This window comes from Macaca nemestrina, chromosome 8 (assembly GCF_043159975.1).
Source record: "Macaca nemestrina isolate mMacNem1 chromosome 8, mMacNem.hap1, whole genome shotgun sequence".
Classification (NCBI taxonomy): domain Eukaryota; kingdom Metazoa; phylum Chordata; class Mammalia; order Primates; family Cercopithecidae; genus Macaca; species Macaca nemestrina.
Genome location: NC_092132.1, coordinates 6,637,846 through 6,665,737, shown reverse-complemented (window position 1 = coordinate 6,665,737; position 27,892 = coordinate 6,637,846). Strand labels below are relative to the sequence as shown.

Sequence of the window (27,892 nt, the reverse complement as noted above, 5' to 3'; positions counted from 1 at the left end):
AACCACCAGCCTCTCTCTGTGTTACTGAAGAATTAACTTTTCCCAGAGAGGCCCGGCCTTTGCTCTTAGCTATGAGAGGTGACTTCTAGGCCCCTGGAATGTCCTGCCTGACCCTGGAGCCAGTTCCCTGCAAGGTCCTTTCTCCACCTGTTTTCAGGGCAAGCCCAGCAGCCCTGATACCCGACAGTGACAAGCGCAATGGGGCTGAGTCCCCACCCCACCCGGTCCAGGTTCCCAGGCCACACCAGACATCGCCTGCCAGGCTGAGGCATGCTGGGCACCCTGAGGCACCGCTGCTACTTACAGGCATCCGTGGATGTGGTGTGAACAGGGATGTCTGAAAAGGAAACCACAGAGATTAGAAAGATGGGCATCAAGGAACCCAGTGTTTCATTTTTAAAACCTGCCTTGGTGAGATTTACAAGTGAAAGAATACAGCCCCAAAGCTTCCTGGAATGCTTATTAGTTTTGAAAATTAGATTCATATCTTCCTTTAAAATCCCTGGCTATTTATTTATGAAGGCAGAAATGCATAGTGGTTATATTCAGGAGCCCTGGAGGCACAAGACCTGAGCTCCAAACCCTGTGTGACCTTGGACGTGTCTCCTCAGCTTCTACGTCCTCATCAGTAAAATGGGAAAGAAACATTCTTCCCTGCAGGTGTCCATAAGAGCCCTGCCTGGGACACTGGATTCATGTCACAATGTCTTATTTTCACTACTGCCATCTGCTGGGCATCAGGCAGGGATGCAGGTGCATAGTAGACCAGGTTGGGGAGAGCAGCAGGGGTGGGGAAATCCCACTTGACAGAGCCCAGACTACAAAGACTCTGGCATACTGGCCCCTGCAGGCTCCTTCAGTCTGGCCACCCACACCTAGGCTGTGTTTAAGGCTTCTTAGGTGTCACACTTTCTCCAGCTTCAAAGCTTTTGCAAATACTGTTCCCCTCACCTGGAACGTACTGTCCTCTCCGTATCTATGACTAACAAAGGTCATATGGAGACCCACAGCTGTCTTTTAAATGTCGTGTCTTCACGGATCCCTCTTCCCTCTCCACCATGCAAATATAACTTGGGTCCCCATGTGATTCTTGTTGATGCATCTTGTTCTTTTCCTGGATCACATTTACTATCATTTGCAATGTAGGTCTATCTTTGCCACTGTAGGATTAGTTTATCTTCTTCAGTAGGCTACAAGCTCTGACAGATCTGATCCATGCAGATGCCTGGGTCCCAGCAGGGGCCCAAAAGAAGCCGTAAATGCACAAAAAACATCATAGATAATGGTCCTAAATCACAATACATTAAAAGAAGAAGGAAAAAAGGAGCTTCCTATACCTTGCCTTCCATGTCCCCAATTCCCATCCGTTTTCCAGAAGGCACTGTTTTTCAGTTTACCATATTTTTTAAATGTTTCCTATATATTTCCACACAATTATAAACGTTTAGAAATATATAACTTTGTGCAAGTTATACAAATAGTAACAGCGACTATACATGGTTAGTTAGAGTCATTGACAGGCCTTCACTTATGTGGTCTCACAATAACTCTTAAGAGGTAGACTATCTGTTTCTGTCCTGTCTTATGGATAAGAAAATTGGAGGACACAGAAGCAAACCACAGAATGAAGTTCCAGCTGCTGGTGAATGTCAGGACAGGAACTGGCATCCACATAGGTGGCCTGGGGAGCCTGTGCTCTTCATCTTTCAATATGCAGTGATTGACTAATCAATTTTTTCCACTTAATTCGCCTTGTTCCATTTAATTTGAATATCACTATCTTTTCAAGACCATACACATATTGTATGCATATCAATTTGTAGAATTCCATGATGCAGATATTTTGTGATTCACTTAATTTTATGCTTATGATTGTGTGGTCTGTTTCTAATTTTTTATTGTCATAAGTGACACTACAATGCATATCCTTATACATGCTTTTAAAAATGCACACATACAAATATTTCTGCAGGATAAATGCCTAGACATGGAATATCTAAGCTAAGGGGTAGGCACCTTGTGATATATTGGTACTGCCAAGTAACTTCTCAAATAGGTGCGCCCAATCAGTTCTCTCACCAAAATGGTATGAGAGTGTTTGCTGCTCTGCACCCCTGCCAGTGCTGTAGGTTATCAACCTTAAACAAAAATTTGATATGACTAATTCCAACTCCAAAGTTATGTTTCCAATTTCTTCCAACACCCTTATGGAATGTCTGAGTCTCATTTTGATGAGTGTTGCTGGGGAGGAGACAGAGTTGTGGAATAATGATTTCGGTTTGACAAAAAACACAGAGTAAGATTCTTTGCCACACTACAAATGGGATTTCTGAGTGCACAGGCTCTCTCCTCTCCTGGTATCCCCTGAGGGGGATAGTAACTGGCCAACTCCTGATACATGTATAGGGTCAGGGCCAGCCCAAGAAGCCATGTGCAAACTTCCCTGAAATCAGGTGGTCAAAACAGAGGATCTCAAGACCAGGAAGAAACATTAAAATGGAAAAAAAGAAAAAAGAAAAATGTTCCCCCTTATACAGTTCTTGGGAGTAAGATAAATAATAATAATAGCAGGTTCTAAACTTTTTAATATTTATAATGCACCAGAAACTCTGCTAAATATTTTGTACTGTTTCAGTTAACTTTCACTCCATATGTACAAGATAGCTGGGTATAATATTTTTTAACAGACGAGAAAACTGACTTTGTTAGACCATAACTATGACCACAATGCTGGTGAATGACAGAGCTGGGAGCCAGGTCTTCGTGCCCTCAAAGCCCACGCTCTTACTGATACTCAACACCAACTTGCCATGCCCACCCTAACACGTATAGAGGGCAGATGAATGAAGGCCAGTTCCTGGGTCATGGTAGTACAGTCTTACCCCGGGCAAACTGCTTCTTGTCTCTGGACCTCAGTTTCCCCAAATGTGACAGGCAGATATGTATTCTCAGTATCTAGCACCCATTCTGATAAATAATTGTGCTTTTGCTGGATAAATCAATAAGCATAGGATGGTTCTTAGAGAAGTGTATATATTTTTGGTTTGTAGGACCTAGGAATAGGCCTAGCTATTGGCAAACACCAATAGGGGAGATATTTAAAACTAAGTAGTGGTGGTTGGTAGAGGGGGAGTATGAATCCCAATATCATAGGAATTCAGAGGAGAAAGAATTAGAAGCAGAGTAACTTACAGTTCCAGGTAACCCGGGAGGGCCTGCAGGACCAGCTTCACCCTAGATGGAGAAATGGAAAATCCATGATCATTAATCCTCCTCCCAACTCTGCTTATGCTGTGACAGATCAGCTAACACTGTTCTCCTGAGACAACAGAATCACCCACCCTACACCTACCTTCATAGATACATACATATATACATATATACAAATTTACATACGTACATTCCAAATTATAAACTATTTCAGACATATAAAAACATTGTTTTGAGAAGTATCCATATTGATAAGTGTAGTGGTAGATCATTTATATCACTATACACTATTCTATTGTGTAACCGGTAATAAAGTGAGGGGGGTTCCAAGATGGCTGAATAGGAACAGCTCCAGTCTACAGCTCCCAGTGTGAGCAACGCAGAAGACGGGTGATTTCTGCATTTCCAACTGAGGTACTGGGTTCATCTCACTGTTGGACAGTGGGTACAGCCCACAGAGTGTGAGCCAAAGCAGGGTGGGGCATCACCTCACCTGGGAAGTGCAAGGAGCTGGGGAATTCCCTTTCCTAGCCAAGGGAAGCCATGACAGATGGTAACTGGAAAATCGGGACACTCCCACCCTAATACTGTGCTTTTCCAACGGTCTAAGCAAACAACACACCAGGAGATTATATCCTGCACCTGGCTCAGAGGGTCCCACACACCCACGGAGCCTCGCTCACTGTTAGCACAGCAGTCTCAGATCAAACTGCAAGGCAGCAGCGAGGCTGGAGGAGGTGCGTCCGCCATTGCTGAGGCTTCAGTCAGTAAACAAAGCGGCCAGGAAGCTCGAACTGGGTGAAGCCCACCACAACTCAAGAAGACCTGCCTACCTCTGTAGACTCCACCTCTGGGGGCAGGACATAGCTGAACAAAAGGCAGCAGAAACTTCTGCAGACTTAAACATCCTAGTCTGACAGCTTTGAAGAGAGTAGTGGTTCTCCCAGCATGGAGTTTGAGATCTGAGAACAGAGAGACTGCCTCCTCAAGTGGGTCCCTGACCCCCAAGTAGCCTAACTGGGAGGCACCTCCAAGTAGGGGCCAACTGACACCTCATACAGCCAGGTGCCCCTCTGAGACGAGGCTTCCAGAGGAAGGATCAGTCAGCAACATTTACTGTTCTGCAATATTTGCTGTTCTACAGCCTCCACTGATGATACCCAGGCAAACAGGGTCTGGAGTGGACCTCCAGCAAACACCAACAGATCTGCAGCTGAGGGTCCTGACTATTAGAAGGAAAACTAACAAACAGAAAGGACATCCAAACCAAAACCCCATCTGTACGTCACCATCATCAAAGACCAAAGGTAGATAAAACCACAAAGATGGGGAAAAACCAGGCCAGAAAAGCTGAAAATTCTAAAAATCAAAGTGCCTCATGTCCTCCAAAGGAATGCAGCTCCTCGCCAGCAATGGAACAAAGCAGGATGGAGAATGACTTTGACGAGCTGACAGAAGTAGGCTTCAGACGATCAGTAATAAACTTCTCCAACCTAAAGGAGGATGTTCGAACCCATCGCAAAGAAGCTAAAACCTTGAAAAAAGATTAGATGAATGGCTAACTAGAATAAACAGCATAAAGAAGACCTTAAATGACCTGACGGAGTAGAAAACCATAGCATGAGAACTATGTGATGCATGCACAAGCTTCAGTAGCCGATTCAATCAAGTGAAAGAAAGGGTATCAGTGATTGAAGATCAAATGAATGAAATGAAACAAGAAGAGAAGTTTAGAGAAAAAAGAGTAAAAAGAAACAGACAAAGCCCCCAAGAAATATGGGACTATGTGAAAAGACCAAATCTACATCTGATTGATGTACCCGAAAGTGACGGGGAGGATGGAACCAAGCTGGAAAACACTCTGCAGGATATTACCCAGGAGAACGTCCCCAACCTAGCAAGGCAAACCAACACTCAAATTCAGGTAATACAGAGAATGCCATGAAGATACTCCTCAAGAAGAGTAACTCCAAGACACATAATTGTCAGATTCATCCAAGTTGAAATGAAGGAAAAAATGTTAAGGGCAGTCAGAGAGAAAGGTTGGGTTACCCACAAAGGGAAGCTCATCTGACTAAAAGTAGATCTCTCGGCAGAAACTCTACAAGCCAGAAGAGAGTGGGGGCCAATATTCGACATTCTTAAAGAAAATAATTTTCAACCCAGAATTTCATATCCAGCCAAACTAAGCTTCATAACTGAAGGAGAAATAAAATCCTTTACAGACAAGCAAATGCTGAGAGATTCTGTCACCACCAGGCCTGCCTTACAAGAGCTCCTGAAGGAAGCATTAAACATGGAAATGAACAACCGGTACCAGCCACTGCAAAAACATGCCAAATTGTAAGACCATACATGCTAGGAAGAAACTGCATCAACTAATAAGCAAAATAACCAGCTAACATCATAATGACAGGATCAAATTCACATATAACAATATTAACCTTAAATGTAAATGGACTATATGCTCCAGTTAAAAGACACAGACTGGAAAATTAGATAAAGAGTCAAGACCCATCAGTGTGCTGTATTCAGGAGACCCATCTCACACGCAGAGACACACATAGGCTCAAAATAAAGGGATGGAGGAAGATCTACCAAGCAAATGGAAAACAAAAAAAAAAAGCAGGGTTGCAATCCTAGTCTCTGATAAAACAGACTTTAAACCATCAAAGATCAAAAGAGACAAAGAAGGCTATTACATAGTGGTAAAGGGATCAATTCAACAAGAAGAGCTAACTATCCTAAATATAAATGCAACCAATACAGGAGCACCCAGATTCATAAAGCAAGGCCTTAGAGACCTACAAAGAGACTTAGACTCCCACACAATAATAATGGAGACTTTAACACCCCATTGTCAACCTTAGACAGATCAATGAGACAGAAAGTTAACAAAGATATCCAGAACTTGAACTCATCTCTGCAGCAAGCAGACCTAATAGACATCTACAGAACTCTCCATGCCAAATCAACAGAATATACATTCTTCTCAGCACCACATGGCACTTATTCCAAAACTGACCACATTGTTGGAAGTAAAGCACTCCTCAGCAAATGCAAAAGAACAGAAGTTATAACAAACTGTCTCTCAGACCACAGTGCAATCAAACTAGAATTCAGGATTAAGAAACTCAATCAAAACCGCTCAACTACATGGAAACTGAACAACCTGCTCCTGAATGACTACTGGGTACATAATAAAATGAAGGCAAAAATAAAGATGTTCTTTCAAACCAATGAGAACAAAGATACAATATATCAGAATCTCTGGGATACATTTAAAGCAGTGTGTAGAGAGAAATTTGTAGCACTAAATGCCCACAAGAGAAAGCAGGAAAGATCTAAAATTGACACCCTAACATCACAAATTAAAAGAACTAGAGAAGCAAGAGCAAACACATTCAAAAGCTAGCAGAAGACAAGAAATAACTAAGATCAGAGCAGAACTGAAGTAGACAGAGACACAAAAAAAACTTCAAAAAAAAATCAATGAATCCAGCAGCTGGTTTTTTGAAAAGATCAACAAAATTGACAGACCGCTAGCAAGACTAATAAAGAAGAAAAGAGAGAAGACTCAAATAGATGCAATAAAAATTGATAAAGGGGATATCACCAACAATCCCACAGAAATAAAACTACCATCAGAGAATACTATAAACACCTCTATGCAAATAAACTAGAAAATCTAGAAGAAATGGATAAATTCCTGGACACATACACCCTCCCAAGACCAAACAGAAGAAGTTGAATCCCTAAAGAGACCAATAACAGGCTCTGAAATTGAGGCAATAATTAAGAGCCTACCAACCAAAAACAGTCCAGGTCCAGACAGATTCACAGCCAAATTCTACTAGAGATACAAAGAGGAGCTGGTACCATTCCTTCTGAAACTATTCCAATGAATAGAAAAAGAGGGAATCCTCCCTAACTCATTTTATGAGGCCAGAGTCATCCTGATACCAAAGCCTGGCAGAGACACAACAAAAAAAGAAAATTTTAGACCAATATCCCTGATGAACATTGATGCAAAAATCCTCAATAAAATACTGGCAAACCGAATCTGGCAGCACATCAAAAAGCTTATCCACCATGATCAAGTGTGCTTCATCCCTGGGATGCAAGTCTGGTTCAACATATGCAAAACAATAAACGTAATCCATCATACAAACAGAACCAAAGACAAAAACCACATGATTATCTCAATAGATGCAGGAAAGGCCTTTGACAAAATTCAACAGCCCTTCATGCTAAAAACTCTCAGTAAACTAGGTGTTGATGGGATGTATCTCAAAATAATAAGAGCTAATTATGACAAACCCACAGCCAATATCATACTGAATGGGCAAAAACTGGAAGCATTCCCTTTGAAAACTGGCACAACACAGGGATGCCCTCTCTCACTACTCCTATTCAACATAGTGTTGGAAGTTCTGGCCAGGGCAATCAGGCAGGAGAAAGAAATAAAGGGTATTCAATTAGGAAAAGAGGAAATTAAATTGTCCCTGTTTGCAGATGACATGATTGTGTATTTAGAAAATCCATCATCTCAGCCCAAAATCTCCTTAAGCTGATAAGCAACTTCAGCAAAGTCTCAGGATACAAAATCAGCGTGTAAAAATCACAAGCATTCCTATATATTAATAACAGACAAACAAAGAGCCAAATCATGAGTGAACTCCCATTCATAATTGCTTCAAAGAGAATAAAATGCCTAGGAATCCAACTTACAAGGGATGTAAACGACCTCTTCAAGGAGAACTACAAACCACTGCTCAATGAAATAAAAGAGGACACAAACAAATGGAAGAATATTCCATGCTCATGATAGAAGAATCAATATTGTGAAAATGGCCATACTGCCCAAGGTAATTTATAGATTCAATGCCATCCCCATTAAGCTACCAATGATTTTCTTCACCGAATTGGAAAAAACTACTTTAAAGTTCATATGGAACCAAAAAAGACCCCACATTGCCAAGACAATCCTAAGCCAAAAGAACAAAGCTGGAGGCATCATGCTACCTGACTTCAAACTATACTACAAGGCTACAGTAACCAAAACAGCATGGTACTGGTACCAAAACAGAGATATAGACCAATGGAACAGAACAGAGCCCTCAGAAACAATACCACACATCTACAACCATCTGATCTTTGACAAACCTGACAAAAACAAGAAATGAGGGAAGGATTCCCTATTTAATAAATGATACTGGGAAAACTGGCTAGACATATGTGGAAAGCTGAAACTGGATCCTTTCCTTACATCTTATACAAAAATAAATTCAAGATGCATTAAAGACTTAAATGTTAGACCTAAAACCATAAAAACCCTAGAAGAAAACCTAGGCAATACCATTCAGGACATAGGCATGGGCAAGGACTTCATGACTAAAACACCAAAAGCAATGGCAACAAAAGCCAAAATAGACAAATGGGATCTAATTAAACTAAAGAGCTTCTGCACAGCAAAAGAAACTACCATCAGAGTGAATAGGCAACCTACAGAATGGGAGAAAATTTTCACAATCTACCCATCTGACAAAGGGCTAATATCCAGAATCTACAAAGAACTTAAATTTACAAGAAAAAAATCAAACAACCCCATACAAAGTGGGCAAAGGATATGAATAGACACTTCTCAAAAGAAGACATTTATGCAGCCAACAGACACATGAAAAAATGCTCATCATCACTGGTCATCAGAGGAATGCAAATCAAAACCACAATGAGATACCATCTCACACCAGTTAGAATGGCGATCATTAAAAAGTCAGGAAACAACAGGAGCTAGAGAGGATGTAAAGAAATAGGAACGCTTTTACACTGTTGGTGGGACTGTAAACTAGTTCAACCATTGTGGAAAACAATGTGACGATTCCTCAAGGATCTAGAACTAGAAATACCATTTGACCCAGCCATCCCATTAGTGGGTATATATCCAAAGGATTATAAATCATGCTGCTATAAAGACACATGCACACATATGTTCATTGTGGCACTATTCACAATAGCAAAGACTTGGAACCAACCCAGATGTCAATCAATGACAGACTGGATTAAGAAAATGTGGCACATATACACCAAGGAATACTATGCAGCCATAAAAAAGGATGAGTTCATGTCCTTTGCAGGGACATGGATGAAGCTGGAAACTATCATTCTGAGCAACTATCACAAGGACAGAAAACCAAACACCGCATGTTCTCACTCACAGGTAGGAACTGAACAATGAGAACACCTGGACACAGGGTAAGGAACATCAGACACTGGGGCCTGTCGTGGGGTAGGGGGAAGGGGTAGCATTAAGAGACATACCTGATGTAAACGATGAGTTAATGGGTGCAGTACACCAACATGGCATGTGTACACATATGTAACAAACCTGCATGTTGTGCACATGTACCCTAGAACTTAAAGTATAATTAATAAATGGTAATAAAGTTATTTCTTATCCATCTTCCCGTTGATGACATTTATGTGGTTTTCCTCTGACTGCAATCATAACTAATGTTGATTTGTTACAGCAAACATTCCCACACATGTGCCCTGAGCACAATGACACATTTGAAGGCCAGCTATCTTAGGGATGCCAGTGGACCCTGCCTCACCCCCCTGAAGGAGTGGACTCTACTCAGGAACCTGGGGGGAACAGTGTTACATTCCTATAAGCAACACAGGCTAGGGAGTTGAATCACCTGAGCTGGAAACCTAACTATACCATTTCATAAATTATTTTACCTAATTTGTCAAGTTTTCTCTTTGCAGAACAATGATGGTGGTAATACATACAGCTCACAGCATGGCACAGAGATTGAGTGAGACCATAAGTAGTATGGTGTTATTGCATCTGGCCTGAGGAAAAGACGTCACTGAGATGTTCCACACAAAACTGCCCACGGTGAGTGAATACAGTTTCCAAAGCCTGTCATTTCATGTGTGCCACATGGTCCCAGGGGACAGGTGTCTATGTCTAGATCCATTTCTCAAACCAGTCCAGGACTGGCTCTATTGCAAGCCTTCTAAATATGGTTACAAAATAGATAAATGCATGAATAAATTTGGCTTAGAGAGGGACAAGTTCGCCCTTAGTCAACAACAATAATATAATTATAAAATGTTGTATCCTTTTCTACCATTATTTCTGTTGTTATTTAGCATTTGATTCCAGCTCCTGGTTTAAGTAGTTTACATGTGTGAATGCATTTCATCTTTGTAGCAATGCCCATAATGTATGTATATATCTCCATTTCACAGATGAAGAGGCATAAAAACATCAATGAACCCGCCCTAAGTCACACATTCTGCAAATGACTGAGCCTGGTTTTAAGCTCAGAATGCATGCCCTTTACAATTGTGTGGCGTTGCTCTGATTAAAGTTCCAGTAGCTTCCGAAAGAAAAGCACTTTCTTGGTGTTACTGTGTATTATTTGATTTTACCCAATTTTCTTCCTGACATTGTTGAACTCAAGCTCCAGAACCAATCTCATCTAAACCAATTTACTCTCAATTAAAATGTCCAAATGATCAAAGTTAAGTGTTTTCCCAGTCGATGCATGAACGGGTATCAATGAGAAGAGGGCTGGAGGAGAGATGTGTCTCTCACCCTGAAGGCATGAAGACTGCCCTTTGGAAACAGCCTCCTCATCCTGAGGGCTGTGGGCAAGGGAAGAACAGCGAGCTGGAGCAGGTAGACCCATGGGGGCTCTCTGCCTTTGGAAAAGAGGCTTGACTAAGAAGGATCAATGGGTGTTAGGGTTAATGCAACAGGCCTGGGTTCTAATCTCAGCTCCTCCATGAGGTGTTTGACTGTCAGCACCCCTTGCTGGGACAGGGGCATCAGACACACCCTTCCCTGACGCTGTAGGCCTAAGTGCCAGTAATGGGGAAGAGCAGGGGACGTGAAGGGAAAAGCAGAGGCAGAGACAGGCAAGGCATAGTCAGAAGAGGGCAATGTTGCTTTAATGTCTTCTTTTGGATTTTCTGACCAAAATTGTCAATTATCACATATTTCTCCGGAGGAAAAGAAAGGCAAACCAGATTCTTTGGAAGCTTGAATGTGGCTGCCATGGCCCTGGCAATTCTGTCCAAGTAATCAAAGGGGCTTTATGGTCTCGCTGAGCCTTTGCATTCTGGAAATGAGTTTCTCAAATAGAAATTGCATTTCTGAAAAGTCCACGGCAGCAGCAGGCTTGAATGGCTTACTGAGGCAGAGCCTTTTCCACTCTGGGCTCTCTATTTATAGACCACAAGTCCGCCTTGTGTAAAGTCCTCAGCCTCCAGCCCCAGAGAAGGGGGATGGGAGACACTGCCTGGAGCCCAGAAAGCACCAGCGCAGAAAGAGAGCTGGAAATTGGAGGGGAGAAAGTAAACTTGGGAGAATGGGGCACCCTGAAAAGCATCATGCAGGAGGAGGAAGGATGCAAGACCCCTCTGGGTGTGTGGGCGCCATTCCTCCTGAGGCAGCCCCAGGGAAGGCCTAGGGTGTGGCGTGGTGTGCTAAGAGCCAGGACTTTCCATGTGCACTGCCAGGGTTTACATCTCGACTCTAAACCTCTATTCATGCAGCTCTGGGCAAGCGATTTAGCTTTTCTGTGCCTTGGTTTCCTCATCTATCAAGTGGGGATGTTGTTGACAGCAGCAACCCCTCACAGGGTTGGCCTGAGATTGCCTAAGTCCCTACACAGACGGTGCTCAGGACAGTCCTACACTCGGTGAGCCTGCCACAAGTCATCCACCAACAGGAAATCCTTATGCTCTTTAACAACCCAGAGGCTCATTATTGGGCTGGCAAACCAAGGCACAGGAAGGTCAGAGAAGATGCCACACAGCAGGTAGAACCAGGACCATACTCCAGGCCAGCATTATGGCTCCAAGAATGGTGCTCTTTCCACTAAGCTGCAGGCATGCACACATAAACTCCTAAGAGGGGTTTGGGGCCGGTGTTTATAAAGTTGCCGTGAAACTAGAGCTGCATTTGGTCAGAGGCTGAGCATGAAACAGCAAGAAAAGCAAACACCTGGTACAGTGTCTTACTCAGGGTGGGACTCCCAACCCTGTCCATGCCTATACCCCCTGTAGAGCCTGAGATCCCTAAATGCTAGGCCATGTCTTGTTCATTGTCATTTTCTTCGTGATGGCCCGGTAGAGGGTAAGGGTTCTATCAGCATCTATTAGCAGGGGGTATGTGTTCTATCAGCAGAGGGTACATGTTCTATCAGCAAAGGGTATGTGTTCTATCAGCAGAGGGTAAGGGTTCTACCAGCACAGGGTAGGGTTCTATCAGCAGTGGGTAAATGTTCTACCAACAGAGAGTGAGGGTTCTACCAGCAGAGGGTGAGTGTTCTACCAGCAGCGGGTGAGGGTTCTATCAGCAGCGGGTGAGTGTTCTGTCAGCAGAGGGTACATGTTCTGTCAGCAGAGGGTACATGTTCTACCAGCAGAGGGTACGTGTTCTACCAGCAGAGGGTACGTGTTCTACCAGCAGAGGGTACGTGTTCTATTAGCAGAGGGTACGTGTTCTACCAGCAGAGGGTACGTGTTCTACCAGCAGAGGGTACGTGTTCTACCAGCAGAGGGTACGTGTTCTGTCAGCAGAGGGTACGTGTTCTGTCAGCAGAGGGTACGTGTTCTGTCAGCAGAGGGTACGTGTTCTACCAGCAGAGGGTACGTGTTCTATCAGCAGAGGGTACGTGTTCTATCAGCAGAGGGTACGTGTTCTGTCAGCAGAGGGTACGTGTTCTGTCAGCAGAGGGTACGTGTTCTGTCAGCAGAGGGTACGTGTTCTACCAGCAGAGGGTACGTGTTCTATCAGCAGAGGGTACGTGTTCTATCAGCAGAGGGTACGTGTTCTGTCAGCAGAGGGTACGTGTTCTGTCAGCAGAGGGTACGTGTTCTGTCAGCAGAGGGTACGTGTTCTACCAGCAGAGGGTACGTGTTCTACCAGCAGAGGGTACGTGTTCTATCAGCAGAGGGTACGTGTTCTACCAGCAGAGGGTACGTGTTCTACCAGCAGAGGGTACGTGTTCTACCAGCAGAGGGTACGTGTTCTATCAGCAGAGGGTACGTGTTCTACCAGCAGAGGGTACGTGTTCTATCAGCAGAGGGTACGTGTTCTATCAGCAGAGGGTACGTGTTCTGTCAGCAGAGGGTACGTGTTCTGTCAGCAGAGGGTACGTGTTCTGTCAGCAGAGGGTACGTGTTCTACCAGCAGAGGGTACGTGTTCTATCAGCAGAGGGTACGTGTTCTATCAGCAGAGGGTACGTGTTCTGTCAGCAGAGGGTACGTGTTCTGTCAGCAGAGGGTACGTGTTCTGTCAGCAGAGGGTACGTGTTCTACCAGCAGAGGGTACGTGTTCTACCAGCAGAGGGTACGTGTTCTATCAGCAGAGGGTACGTGTTCTACCAGCAGAGGGTACGTGTTCTACCAGCAGAGGGTACGTGTTCTACCAGCAGAGGGTACGTGTTCTATCAGCAGAGGGTACGTGTTCTACCAGCAGAGGGTACGTGTTCTATCAGCAGAGGGTACGTGTTCTATCAGCAGAGGGTACGTGTTCTGTCAGCAGAAGGCAAGTCCTATCAGTCCTCTTAGACAATGACTGTCAGAGCAAATGGATATATCTTTGGTGAAAGGGTAAGAACTAGAAGCAAAAGTTAGAATCTAGTAGAAAGGATGTCAGTCATTGTGGTTAAAAGTATGTATTTTAGAATCCAACTGTCTGGACTCACACCCACCCTCACTCTGAGCAGAAAACACAGTGGAATTTTTAGAGACCTGCTTGGCAAGAGAGCCCTTTGACTGACGAACTGCAGTTGTGTGAACCCCCTTTGTCTGGTGGAGTCTTGGGGTGTGATGAGGTTTTGTCGTGGATGGGGTCGGGGGGCGTGCTTTAGACTGCAGTCAGCATGTAGTCCCAGCCAGGATTTGGTTCTGTGAGTGTGGGTAAGACAGTACATCTCTCTATGCCTTAGTTCTTTCATCTATAAACTGGGGGTTAAGATGGAAATGACTTCATAGTTCATCATTATGAAGATTACCAGAGTGAGAAACGGAAAACTCAAGAAATTGCAACTTGCAAAACATACCAAGTATATGGAACCAAGGACTTCCCTGCACACCGTTCAAGCTCACGCTGCTTTAGCAAAGGCTTGTGTTCCAGACAAATAAGACCATGGACAAACATCTCATGCATGTGCGGTTTCGGCAACAGCTCACGCGTGTGTCAGACTAATCAGCGATTTTCCAGTGGACAAATTCGGACCAAATCCTGGCTGAGGGCCACATGCTGACTCCAGTCTAAACCCCCACCCAACCCAACTCCATCCACAACAAAAATCTCATCACACCCTATGAGTCCACCTGTCATGGGGGTTCACGCAACTGCAGTTGTCTCACCAAGCAGGTCTGTAAAAATTCCGTTCTGTTTTCTGATCAGCACAGGTTTCTCTGGAGCTTTGACGTGAGTTGAAATATTACAGGTGAAGCACCTACGTGGCTCTCTAGACCAGGCACTATCCTGGGTGCTTGCTTGGCTTCAGAGTGGGGGCTGCTCTTCTAAGAAGGGGCTGGGACCAGGGATCCGATTCCTTAGGAGATGAAAATAGTAAGGGACGTTCTTTCGCAGACCACCTGTGCCAAACTAGGGTTCATCATCATCCTGTTTTTGTAAAAGAAGGCTGGAGAGAGTAGGCATGCATCCTCTGTTACACTGTGATTTTAAAAGTGCATTTTTCCTCCTCGAACCTGCCTGCATGTTGCTAAAGGCAAGTGGTGGTCTGAAGTCTCCCTCCAAAGCAATCAGAGTCAGACCCTGTGGGCCGGGCTGGCCATGCAGCTCCACCTGTGGTTCTGCAGATTAGGCATGCCTCAAAATCTCTCTGAGTCTCAGCTCTTTTCATGTGCAAAACATGCTTATGGATACCAGTGGCTGTTTTCTGTTTGTCCCTTTATATCCACCCCTGTTCCTTTCTCCAACCCAGGAGGCAACCTCAATGGTCTCATTGACCTCGTCCCCCGATTCCCGGTGGTCTGGTAGGAGATGGAGAGGACAGAGGAGGACAGGACGAGATGCTGAGGATGTCAGGCCAGGGGAGCTGGTTTTGTCTGCTTTTCTGCCCAGAATGACTGCCAGGCTCCTTCTATGGCTGCCAGCTTCTCTGGATTCTGGGACAGCCCCCTCCTCTTGTCCTTTCCCACTCTTGCTGTTCCTAGCCCTGGAGGGTATGGCCGCATCCCATCGGCTTCCCTAAGCACTGTCCACAACCTGCAATTACTCTGTCATTGAATTCTCTTCCATCGTCCATTTCGATTGTGCTGCTCCTAACGGACATGGTATATGCCTGGAAGACAACGCCGACAAAGCCTCTCTGTGCACGTCAGGGCACACAGTAGGGCTCCGCAAATGCAATGATGGCCCCTTGATTTAGACAGAGTCTGCCTTGACTCAGGCTGGCTCCCGGGCCAACCACACAAGCAGTGACACGCTGGGCTCATGAACGATGCAGGGGAAAGGATACTGGAGTCAGGGCACACGGGGTTTTTTGCTCAGCACGTTCTTCACACTCCACTGGCGCCTCCATTGCCCTCGCACCTGGGCTAACCATATCTGTTATATCTGTGAAAGGGGCAGTGGTGTTCAGACAGAGGCTGAACATAAACAAGCCACGTCGAGCGCTCAGTGCAGGACAGGAGCTCAGGCAGAGCTTGAGTGTCACAGGCACCAAAGGGTGGATGGACGGATGGACAGTGAGATGAAGGTGTCAACTCCAATACTATTATTTTCTTTGTAAGTTTACAATTGCGAACAATGAAGTTTGAGGTTTATGTCTAACGTATTATTTTCTCAAAAAGCAGCTTTGGAGTCATGCACACAACTAAATTCTGTGGAAATGTAAAGGTTCAGTATAGGCCAGGCATGGTGGCTCACGCCTGTAATCCCGGCACTTGGGAAACCCAAGGTGGACAGATCACTTGAGGTCAGGAATTCCGCAGGAGTTCAAGACCAGCCTGGCTAACATGGAGAAATCCCGTCTCTACTAAAAACACAAAAGTTAGCCAGGTGTGGTGGGGCATGCCTGTAATCCCAGCTACTGTAGAAGCTGAGGCACTAGAATGGCTTGAACCCAGGAGGCAGAGGTTGCAGTGAGCTGAGATCATGCCACTGCACTCCAGCTTGGGTGACAGAGTGAGACTCTGATTTAAAAAAAAAAAATATATATATATATATATATATACACATATATATATATTATACATATATTATATATATACATATATATATATAGTATATTCTGCAGAAAATCTCTTCCTTTAGAAAAAAATCAACGAATAATAATTGATGATCAGAATGAGAGCGAGTTTCTCCTACCTTTTCACCTCGGTCACCTTTCAGTCCTGGAAGTCCCAGTTCACCTTTTTCTCCCTATAATAAAAGATAAAATTAGAAAACATTAGAACCCAAACCGAGCTGAATTCCTGCCTCTTCCAGGTAACAGCAACATGACTCTGGAAAAACATACATGTATATATTTCTCTCTCTCTCATTTGTCCTTGCCTCATCAGCACAGTGACCACAGTGAAGTGTAACTCAGAGGGGAACCTGTCAGTTAGGCGTGAAGCACCTCATTCTCCACTTGTCCCTGACAGATGGTGCCTTCCACCCCTCGACCCCATCCATCTCATCTGAAAATGCTCTGCCCTTTCCAGAGACTTCTCCCAGCAATGGTCCTTTGTCCCAGCTCAAGGACCCAAGTAGTCTTCTCCCCTTCCCTATCCCTTCCAGCAACACTGAGAAATACACTCTTCACCCAGTCAAAATGACCACTCTCCCGAGGGACTGAGACTCCACAGGGGGCTGCTTTCTGTGGAGATGGGCCAGGTGTCTGCGTGGGAGGAAGGAAGCTGCCACACTTACCTGGTCTCCTTTCTCTCCTCTCACACCTGGGAAGCCTGGAGCCCCTGGGAGGCCTGCTTCTCCCTGTGAGAACAAAATATTCACGAGGCGTCAACAGGAAGGCTCTCCCAGGGGCCAAGCTACAGGCCATGTGCTCTCAGTTCCTGCTCTCCAGGAACTGGAGATGTTCCGGTGGTTCTGGCGTAGTGGACATCACATGGAAAGCAGTGCAGTGGAGACAGGGGAATTCTAGAGAATTTTCTTCACTGGAGCATCCCCAAGCTCTTGTCTACTTCAGCTGTTTCCTTTCCCAGGAACCCTTATTTTGCCTCTCCTGGTGTCTAACCCTTCCTGTTTCTTTGGGACTCAGCAACAATGTCACCCTTCTCACCATCCTTTCTGACAGTCCCCAAGTCTGGAAAGCCCTCTCCTCTGCCCCCAACACCTGCAGGCCACCACTCTTGACATCTGTTCAATTGTTCTTCAATGTCCACTTTATCCTGGACATATAGTGAGCTCCCGAAAACCAGGATTAATTCCTCTTGGCATCTAAATAATTTATACGAGACCTAGCATATAACAATGAATGAATGAATAAAATGAATGAATAAAAGCACGAACAAACAGACCTTCTCTCCAGGTCGGCCTGCCAGGCCCTGCTCGCCAGTTTCTCCCTGAAAACGCAATAAAAGATACCCCATTATTCTCCATTCACTTTAAAGAGATGACTGCCATTCCCCAGTTGTCTTCACACATTCACAGCACCTGCCAGCCACAACCCTTAATTTTCAAATATACGGCATGGTTAGAGGCCCAAGAGTCATGGGCTCTGAAGACCAAAGTGTTTAGCATTTTTTGCAGAGCAGAATCCACTTTCTCATATTGTCTTTTGATTTCCCCAAAAGAAACAACTATTAGAACTGTCCCATTTTTAGTTTTAGTTTTAGTTTTTTAAAGAAAGGGTCTCACTCTGTCACCCAGGCTAGAGTGCAGTGGTGCAGTCATAGCTCATTACAGCCTTGAGCTCTTGGGCTCAAAAAATTATCCCACCTCAACCTCCTGAGTAGATGGGACTATAGGCACATACCACCATGCACAAATGATTTTTTTAAAAATTCTGTAGAGGAAGGGTCTCACTATGTTGCCCAGGTTTAGTCCCTTGGGGGGACTAAAACAGTTCCTAATTAGCACTGTGTTGTCAGGGTGAAGTGGGGAACACAGGGCCAGAGGGGCTTTATCTCTGATCCAAGAACATCAATCAGGCTGCTGCACTTACCAGGTTCTCACAAATCACTGACGCAAAGAGCTTTGCGATGGTGGTGGTGGTGAGTGTGGACTATCATCTGTATCCAACCATGTGTCTTTAAAATAACTAGCTTCTTGAATGACAGTGTATTTCTAATATTAATTATGCTATTTACTGAAACCTTCAGTGTGGATTTTAATAAGGAAATGTGGTTTTCTCATGAATGCATGGATGCAAGAAAGAATGAATGAACAGGTGGTATGCAGGCTATATTTTGTGTGCAGCTATGCCAGACTCAGTTGGTACTGAAGGCCAAAACTACCAACTTATCAAGGAGAAAGACAAAAAAAAAGTAATTAAAAGCGTTGCTTAGTGTAAGTACACATTTTATCCTGTAGCGCTGGTGTCACACATCTGGAGTCAGCACTTATTAAAATTCTAGACACACTCCGATGCTCCCATCAATTCCCAATGTTTACAAGCACAATTAGTAAGAATTGCTCTAACCAGAATTGTGCAAATACTCGTCACTCAAATTGTCGCTTTCAATCTGCTAGAATAGTAGCACATTTGCAGTGGGCGTTGCTTCTTACATGCTGAGAAAGGATAAAGGGCTGAGTTTGGTTAAAAAAAAATTGAAGACCATCTGAAGTGCCCCCTGAATTTGGGTTGTGAACACCAATCCAAAGGCACAACGGAGGTGAAACGGTATCTTCTTGAATTCTCGAAGTGAGCCTCAAAACATCGATGCCTCTGCTCATCCTGCAGAGAGCTTTACCCCCTAAGTGGACTCTTACAAATTTGCCATCCATGACTTAGTCATCATCATCTTGGAAAAGAATTTTTATCTTCAGTTGATGCTTTGTCAAAATAAAGTAACAAGACCCTCTGCCAGGGCTCCTCTAGGACTACGAGAGTATGCTGGAAAAGCATCATGACTGCAGAAATTCAGTTTTAAACTTTTCAGAGAAATTTTTTGAACACAGAGCCTTAGAAATTGAATAAAAATGACACATGAGATAAAGCAGTAGGCTTCTCTGAATCTTTCAACCATTAGTGATTATCAGAAATAGAAAACACATAGATTCAAAAGCTAGAGTAACCCCAGAGGGTTCCTGTAATTTTAGCCCAATAATTGTCATAATCAATCCCCTTCATCTACAGAACCCTGCATGAGAAACTCGATGGGAATGGATTGCTTCATTACTGAATAGAAAGGTGGGGTTTATACAGTATAAACCCAGAAGGATTTGCCAATTCACAAATTTGAGAAAACACAACCATAAGGTATGGTTGACTCCATGAAATTCGTGAAGTCAAGAACAGCAAACCTAGATAAATGCTTTCAATCCTTTCTGGAAGATGATAGAATTTCAATCCAATCAATCCAACACTGAAAGGAGGCCTGAGTACTTTTAAGACCACATGATTCACTCCACTACACACACAACCACCTCAGGACATGCATTAAAAAACAAAAACAAAACAAAACAAAAAAACCCAGCAAATTACATGTCATCACATTTCAATGACATGGGGATCAGTATAGATGTATACTTAAATGTCAATATTGAATCTTAAAATACAAAGGATATGGTGCCTGTCGGTGGTCATGGGGAGACTTATTGGAACACACTGGTACATTCATGGGGGACGTGAGGGCTGAGTTCTTAGGATCTGGAATCCAGGAAGTGGGAGGTTCATAGTGGCTCTTGGCAATACTCTTTCCACAGTTTGAGTCAACCTGGGTGTGCTTGAGACAGCTTGGATGCAATTTAATCTGTGTGTTTTTCTGCTTGGTTTTAATTGGGTCTTTTAAAAACGATCACTTTATGAACGAGTGAAACAATAGGGAACATAAGGGCGCAGGATGTGCCCACCAGCACCTTCCCTGGCCAGCAAACGGATGCCCTAAGGTGTGCCCTCCCACGGGGCCAGCATCCCCCACTGTGTGGGGTCCAGGCCACTCCTGTGCTCTGGCTGGGCTGAATTTGATCATGCATTTTCTACCTGACAAGTCCGTACTGCATATCTTAGCAATGCTTGTCTGTGGGTGGGGAATGGGAGGTGCAGAGTTGACTAAGACCCGGTCACTGGGCTTCAGTAGTTCATATCCCAGTAGAGTGGGAGCCCTGTGAGTGGAGGGTGAGAGGAGCAGAACTCCCCACAATCTCCTGTCTGGCCACTGTCTCCTCAGCACCACAGGTTTTCATGCGTGCACACACACAAACGCACACGTGCACACTCACACCACACACACATGGTCCAGCAGAAAAGCCTCGCAGGGCAGCAGTCATGCCTGGAGGGAGCCTGGGCAAAGCGTGACTGTCAACACAGGGCACTTCAGGGCTCTCCACTCACAGGGGCTGCCCTGTCCAGGTCACATGCTGGGGAGCCTCCATTTCCCGCTCAGGTCCATTTTTCACACTTTACCACCCACTGGAAGCCGGCCCGAGAAGGCTGAACTCTACAGATTGCAAGGAAAGCATCTGCTAGCTTTCCTTGCCCTCTGGCTTTCTGTAGGGTCAAGGCATTAGGAAGCACCGCAGTGGAGGTAGAACGCAGTTCAGAGAGAGAGAGCACTTATATCTGTTCCTCCCACTCCCTCCCTGCCAGGATAAGCCTGACACTGATGATGTTCTTCTTCCCAAGGCCACGGCTCTCAGGGGGGTCGGGGCTCTCTCTTCCAGCTGCATATCTTGGTTCTGAGGAACCACTCCCTCCTCTAGCGCTTTCTGTCCTAGAGGTGGTCTTGGTTCTGTTGTTGCCAGCCTCAGGTTGCCATCCTGGTTGGAGCCTTTAACCCTGCCCCTTTTCAATTCACTGACTGGTCTCCTGCCAAGTACCAGCTGATACAGATGCTATGCTTATGATAAGTCGAGATGCACACAGCACCCCAAATAGACCACGTAGAATAGCAAGCGTAACAGGAAAAAGAGGCAAAGTCCATACCCGAAGGCCTGGTTTTCCAGGCAGACCATCTTCCCCTCTTTCTCCTGGTTCTCCCTGTAAGGAACACACAGCAAAGTTAACAGGAGACGGGGGCCATGCTTGGGTTAAACAGACAAAGTACTAGGTACAAGTTGGTAAGGAAGAGAACTACCCGCACTAGGGTGGTTTTGAACTCCTTCAAGTCTGCGATTACCTAACCACAGCCATCAAACATAGTAGCTCATTCAGCCTCCTAGGTTCCATACTCAATAGCTGTAATTTTGATTTAGAAAAATATAATTGAGGAGAATTGGCACTCTCTCTTACTGAGAGATTTAGAAGAAGGAAGATGTTGCATAAGTGTTTCTAAGAATAAAAAAAAAGACTTGGTCAGCCACGATCCTTTGTCCCAAAAGATGGGAAAGAAAAAAATGCACAATATTTACATTCAATGCCTAGAAAACTAAATTAAATCCATACTTATTCTGTATTTTGCCATGAAGAAGTTGACGTTCTAAGTTTGCTTATTGAAAATGACAACATATTTTCCCATAATATTCAACAGCTGCCTTTCCAAGTTGCCTTTCAAGGACTGTTGAGGTGCTTACTTGAGTCCGGGTGTGCTCACCAGGAAAGAAGAGTTCATTTGTTCATTTGTTAAAACACTGGTATGGTTGTACGATAATTCATTTAAAGTATTAAGCCTGTATTTGCTCCCCAGTTTTATGCTATGTAACCTTTGGCTCTTATCTTAATAATTCTACCATAAAAAGCCCCGCCAGAACATTGTGAAAATCTAAATCTCTTATTATATTAGTAAGAGTATTTTGAAGTTTTCCTCCTTGAAAATAAAATTAAATAAATAAATGAACATATTTCTAACAGATCAAATATTTTTTGAGACAGCGTCTCACTCTGTTGCCCAGGCTATAGTGCAATGGCACAATCACAGCTCACTGCAGCCTCACAATCCTGGACTCAAAGCAATCCTCCCACCTTGGCCTCCCAAGTGAATGGGAATACAGGTGCCCACCCCACGCCCGGCTAATTCCCACCAAAATGCTGAGATTACAGCTGTGAGCCACTGTGCCTGGTTAAATGTTAAAGCCTAGGGCTTCCAAATCCTTCCGAAGTTATCTGAGAAGAAATAAGGAGCTTTCCCCCATCTGATCCCATAAATCTAAACATTTCAACTGAGTCCCGATTGAAGACCCAGGCAACCGACTTGTTTTAGAATTCACCAACAAACAAGAATCTCTTTAGTTTCTGTGTTTTGGGTTCCCAAACCGGTGCCAATCGCATGACCAACCTTGGTTCCTGGTGGGCCTGGTGGTCCATTTGGCCCATCCTTTCCAGGGGGTCCCTGGGCCAAGACGGGGAAACATAAAATAAAAAGGAAAGGCATATTTAGGAAAGGCTTACATCAAGCCATTTCAAACCAGGAGCTGTTTGTGCAGCCAGAATTCAGGAGGCTTGGGCCTCTGCTCTTTGATCAGCAGGGCCCTGTCTCCAGAGCCACTGTTGTCTCTGTCTGACCATGTTTCCCTTTGTTATTACTGAAGCAAATATCACCCTCTGGGCAATGTCTGATTTTCAGTACACTGGCCATGCATGGAGGGTGGGGGCGTGGGAGGACACCTGCCAAATCTTGCTCTGATGGCTCCATTTCTACCCTCAGCTTCCAAGAGGCCCTGGGGACAACAACGTCCACACTGCTCCTCCTCTCTCCTGTCCAGAATCTCTTTGCCATCTTGTATCATCCTTCCCACGGCTATCCTCCATTCCTCTTATCCTTCAAAAAAGCAAGACTTCAATCTGTTGGCATAGATTGGCATTACTGCCTGTTATTTCTAATGCCAGCACTGAGGAGCTCCATGTTATATTTTCCAACACCAGGAGCTTCCTACTACCATTAGGATGTGGCAGGCCGGGTGTTACTGCAGTTGTTTGCAGGTGAAGAGACGAAGGTTCTGCAGGCTAAGTGACTTGCTCAAGGCCACAGGGCTGGTGATAGGGACCCACAAGGTTTAGCTGACTCTACCTCTGGGCTACTTCCACTACACCAGAGACATTTCATCTTCTCCTTTTCCTCTGTGCCTTAAATGATGTCAGGTCACACGGGGGCGGGGCCTGTCGGGGTGTAGGGGGGTTGTGCGGGGGGAAGGAGAGCATCAGGAAGGATAGCTAACACATGCTGGGCTTAATACCCAGGTGATGGGTTGATCTATGCAGCAAACCACTGTGGCACATGTTTACCTATGTAGCAAGCTTGCATATCCTGCGCATGTACCCTGGAACTTAAAAGTTGAAGGAAAAAAAAAATGTGTCAGGCACACACACCCTTCCCCATGACTGATGTTAGGGATATCTCCTGTGCTATTGCTTTCACAGCTATTAGTGCTATTCAAAAGTGAGTGTTTTTCATAACTCTGGTGATTCTTCCACCCATAGAACCTGCTGCCACCCAATTCGACTCATCTCTCCCTGTGCCTCCAGCTTGGACTGGCGACTAATGAAGCCCCACCTGCACAGAGCAGGTGTCCTGGAAGCCAAGGCTTTAGGAAGGCAGAAGGAAGGGCTTTTCGGGGGACTAAGGCTGCCTGAGTCAATGAAAGCAGGATCTTGACCAGGAGCAAATGCTAAGGCCGGAAGCTGTGCTTCAAGCCTTCTGTGGCTACAGCCACATCTTGACAGATGAGAAATGCTCACAGTGCCTTCCTTCCTCTAACACGCTCCCCTCCTCTGAACGTTCACACTGATCTGCATACTTTCTGATAAGCCCTTTGGATCGGATGAGACTGCTCCTGTATTTGAGCTTTCAGATGATCCTGCCACTCATGGAAAATGCTTATTGGTGACATTGCAGTTGACTGTGTGTTCAGAAACGTTTGCCGTTGATGGTGGCATTCACCCAGTGTTCCTCCCACACGTGACCAGATCACCTGAGTGCCCAGCACGGCACTGAATTCATGTCCAGTACCCTTTGGCATGCTGCACTGGGGCTCAACAGAGCTGGGGAGGATGCTGGTGTTACCGCAATCACAGGGCGCCTGGGCGCCTTGATCCACATTCACCCGTGGATCTGCGCTCCATGGAGAAGTGGGAACTGCCCCGTGTGCCACCCGATCCACTTCACCTCCGCCTCGCCCCTCCTCCAGCATCGGGATCCTCCCAGCGGGGCCCTTCTCCATCCGGGCTCCATGGGGGAGAACTAGCTGTAAGGAAATCCCTTTAAGGGGGCCCAGGGGCCTCCCTGAGGGTAGATCATGCATCTACCCAGGTCTCAGCCCACGTCATCCATCATCCTGCCCTGAAAAGCTACAGGCCAACTTTAACTGTGCCCCTCCTATCTGGGGAGACATTAATGTTTTCTAAGCTCCACCTGCCCCCTGAGAGCACCAGGGTCTCGCAGTTTGCAAGGGAGAAAACATGATCAGGATTGTAATGGGAAAGGCTGCCACACGGCTCCCCACCCACTGCTTCTGGCCCTCTGGGAATTCCTCAAGGACAAGTGATCATGCCTTCAGCAGCAAAGGACCCTTGAATGTGTCTTTTGGTGAAAAGAGAAAGGGCAGTGGCCTGGGGACGGTGGTCCTAATCTGCACGCTGGCCAGGGCACACAGGAAGCCTTCCCAGCAGACAGGGCACTAGCAAGAGTGAGCCACCACAGAACGAAGACCCAGGCTGAGCTCCAGGGCTGCAGGTCTTGCTGGCCAAGGAGTCCTCAGCTCTAGGAAAGTGGCCCTGGGCCAGCTGCAAGGGCTCAGTGCTCCCCTCAGAGCAATGGGGAGAGGGAAGAGGGGAGCAGGAAGACGTTTCTGGACACTCACCGAGGGCCCAGGAGGCCCAGGCTTTCCCGGGAAGCCGATCTCTCCAGGCAAACCCTGAAAGGGGACCACATGGACATGTTAGCCTGGCCTGTTCAGAGATCAGATCATTGACTCAACCTCTTTCCTGGCATGGGCCCAGGCCTCTGGGTCTGAAGAGGGCACCCCGGGGCCTCTACTGCCCTGGTCGTCCGCTGTGAAATGCGGAGTTGTTGTACCTCTGAAGTTGACACATCCACGGCATGTGTGGCCTGCAGTCAGGGCGGGCTTCCTATCCACTGTCCCCTGCTGGGACAGATGGAGCTGCCTCCCTCTGCTGATGGCAGGCCCTGCCCCACTCAGTGGGTGGGTGTGGATTCTCCCCACTCCCCCACGCCCACTTTCAGGACACTTTTTCAGCAGCCCCGAAAGATGAGAGGGGAAATATTAGCAAATGCTTGCCTGGGTCCTCTGTTTTGCCTCAAAGCCTAATCGCAAACTACGCAAAGACACCCGAATGGGCAACCCCGGTCTAACGTGCCTTCTGCACGCTGGACTCTGGAGGCAGCCGCCGAAGTGCCACATTAGCTCCAGTGATACTCTAACCCAAGGGTTCCGGAGGTCTGAGAGTCCAGAGGCTGGGGGTTCTACGGATCGGGGTCCTCCTGTGTGTGTTTTTGCACTGGACTTAGGTGGATAAAAGACAAGAGGCCATTCACAAAGATGTCCCCAGGTCCCTCAGGCCAGGAAACCACCATCTAAGTGCCCTTGTAGAAAATCAAAGCCAGTCTTACCGGAGAACCTCCCGGTCCAGCGGGGCCTGGGACACCAGGTGGTCCTGGAGGGCCCTGTAGAGAAAGAGCACTGTTACAGATGAGCCCAGGCGAGCCTCCTAGGGACAGTGGGCATTTGAACGAGGCAAAGGGAAGGGGACAGGAGGACGAGGTGAGATTTTAACTTTATAATGCCTGATTTTTCAAACAAAAATAAACAAAAGCAAAAGGAAAAGATTTGAACCAAAATTTGCAAAACACTAACATTTCATATTTGGGGGATCGGTATACCATCGCCTGTAATATTATCTATTCTGCTATATATTTAAAATGTTTGGACATTTAACGTAAATACATATGTGTGTGCATATGTGCAGACACACACACACACAGTCTGACCCATGCGTAAAGGTCTTCCAGAAGAGTGCTTCTCAATCATGAGCCATAGAGCAGAGCTGGCGTCCGGGTCAGGATTGCCAGGGGTGTGTAAAGGGATCTCACGCCCAGGCCTTCTGGTTCTGTAGGTCTGGGGTGAGCGTGTCTCGCATCTGTACTTCTGAAGGTTCCTCCGTGCTTCTAGAGATCAGTCCTCACAGCCACTTGACATATGTAGATTCATGTGCTATTTAAGTCATTCATGGCCTACACTTAAACTTTGGGGCATCTTCAAGGGTCAGGAACAGAAGCAGGTACTGTTAGCAAACAAAAATGTAAGACCTGTTTCCAAGCTCCTCTCTTGGTTGAGGGGGAGGGCTAGGGAGGGGAGAAACATGTAGACAAATAATTATGGTAGAAAAGGGCTGGGCATGGTGGCTCACAAATGTAATCCCAGCACTTTGGAAGGCTGAGGCGGGAGGATCACTGGAGGCCAGGATTTTGAGACTACACTGGGTAAAACAGCAAGACCCAATCTCTCTAGAAATAAAAAATAAAAATTAACTGGTCGTAGGAGCTCTCGCCTGTAGTCTCAGCTACTCAGGAGGCTGTGGCAAGAGGACTGTTTGAGGCTGGGAGTTTGAGGCTGCAGTGAGCTGTGATTGTGCTGTTGCACTCTGGCCTGGGTGCAGAGCGATACCCTGTATAAAAAAATTAAAAAATAAAGAAAAAAAAGATGAATGGTTCAACTAAACCTATGAGCACAGATCCAGGTCCAGGGGGGCCTGGGACACCAGATGGTTCTTGCACCTGGGAGTGACGCTATGCACCCGGAGGGATGAAGGCAAGCGGGCAGAGAAGGCATCTGAGTACTGAAGAAAGCCCGAGAAATAAACAACAGGTCAGGCAGACAAGGCAGGTGGGCTGCATTCATAAAAGCCGGCTGCTGTTGAAGGTATTGCGTTTTGAATGACAGCCAACAGTTCCATATGAAGACAGCGTGGGCCTGCACAGGGCAGATGGAGGCTGAGCCAAGACCTCAGAGGCCACGGGCTGTCAGAGTGAGGAGGAGAGACTTTGCCGCGAAGGTCTTGGAATAACTGAAGCAGCACAAGAAGACATGAATGGTCACATGTGTGCCCAGGAAAGCAGCCTGCGGTCTGGGGAGAGCGGAGGGAGGAAGAGTGGATGTGGGGTTATAAGCAGGGGCCAGCTGGAATCACACAACACCAGGGCTGGGAGGGAGAGTGGATGTGGCGTGCTGCATATAGCCAGGTTCCTGACAGTCCTCATGCAGGGACTGCTCATTTTAGAACAGCCAGTGACCCCACAGCTGACCCACCTTCAGTGGCTCTGCTTTTCTAAAGGGAAGTGCTCTTCCGAGCGAGTTCACCACGCCCTCCTCCCTCGGCTCCAGCACCACAGACCACTGCTCCACACAGCTTCCAGAAGGTGCAGATGACTCTTCTAGCTCAGGTTTCTCTCTGGATACCCCCTCCCCTCCTCCCACACCTCCCTTCTGAGCCATCTCCACCTTTCTGAGATGGTCTCCAATTCCCCAGTGGAATTCAACTCTCCCTGCTCCATGCTCAAGACCAACTTAACTGTGCTGATCTGACCCACAGACCCTCGAGGGCAGGACATTCTTGTTCCCTC

The 27,892-nt window shown here is 46.0% G+C and overlaps 1 protein-coding gene across 3 annotated transcripts in view; it reads right to left on the bottom strand.

Moving 5' to 3' along the window:
- The window catches only part of LOC105488274 (collagen type XXII alpha 1 chain), a 327,347-nt gene that overhangs the window by 111,710 nt on the left and 187,745 nt on the right, over positions 1-27,892 (bottom strand). For all 3 annotated transcript variants that reach the window (XM_011752157.2, XM_011752158.2, XM_071067774.1), the window contains exons 24-32: positions 25,883-25,936; positions 25,113-25,166; positions 22,592-22,645; positions 21,304-21,357; positions 17,735-17,779; positions 17,127-17,189; positions 16,581-16,634; positions 3,193-3,234; positions 305-337 (exon numbers count right to left, since the gene is read on the bottom strand). In XM_011752157.2, coding sequence (XP_011750459.2) covers positions 305-337; positions 3,193-3,234; positions 16,581-16,634; positions 17,127-17,189; positions 17,735-17,779; positions 21,304-21,357; positions 22,592-22,645; positions 25,113-25,166; positions 25,883-25,936 — 453 coding nt within the window. The remainder of the gene's footprint in view (positions 1-304; positions 338-3,192; positions 3,235-16,580; positions 16,635-17,126; positions 17,190-17,734; positions 17,780-21,303; positions 21,358-22,591; positions 22,646-25,112; positions 25,167-25,882; positions 25,937-27,892) is intronic.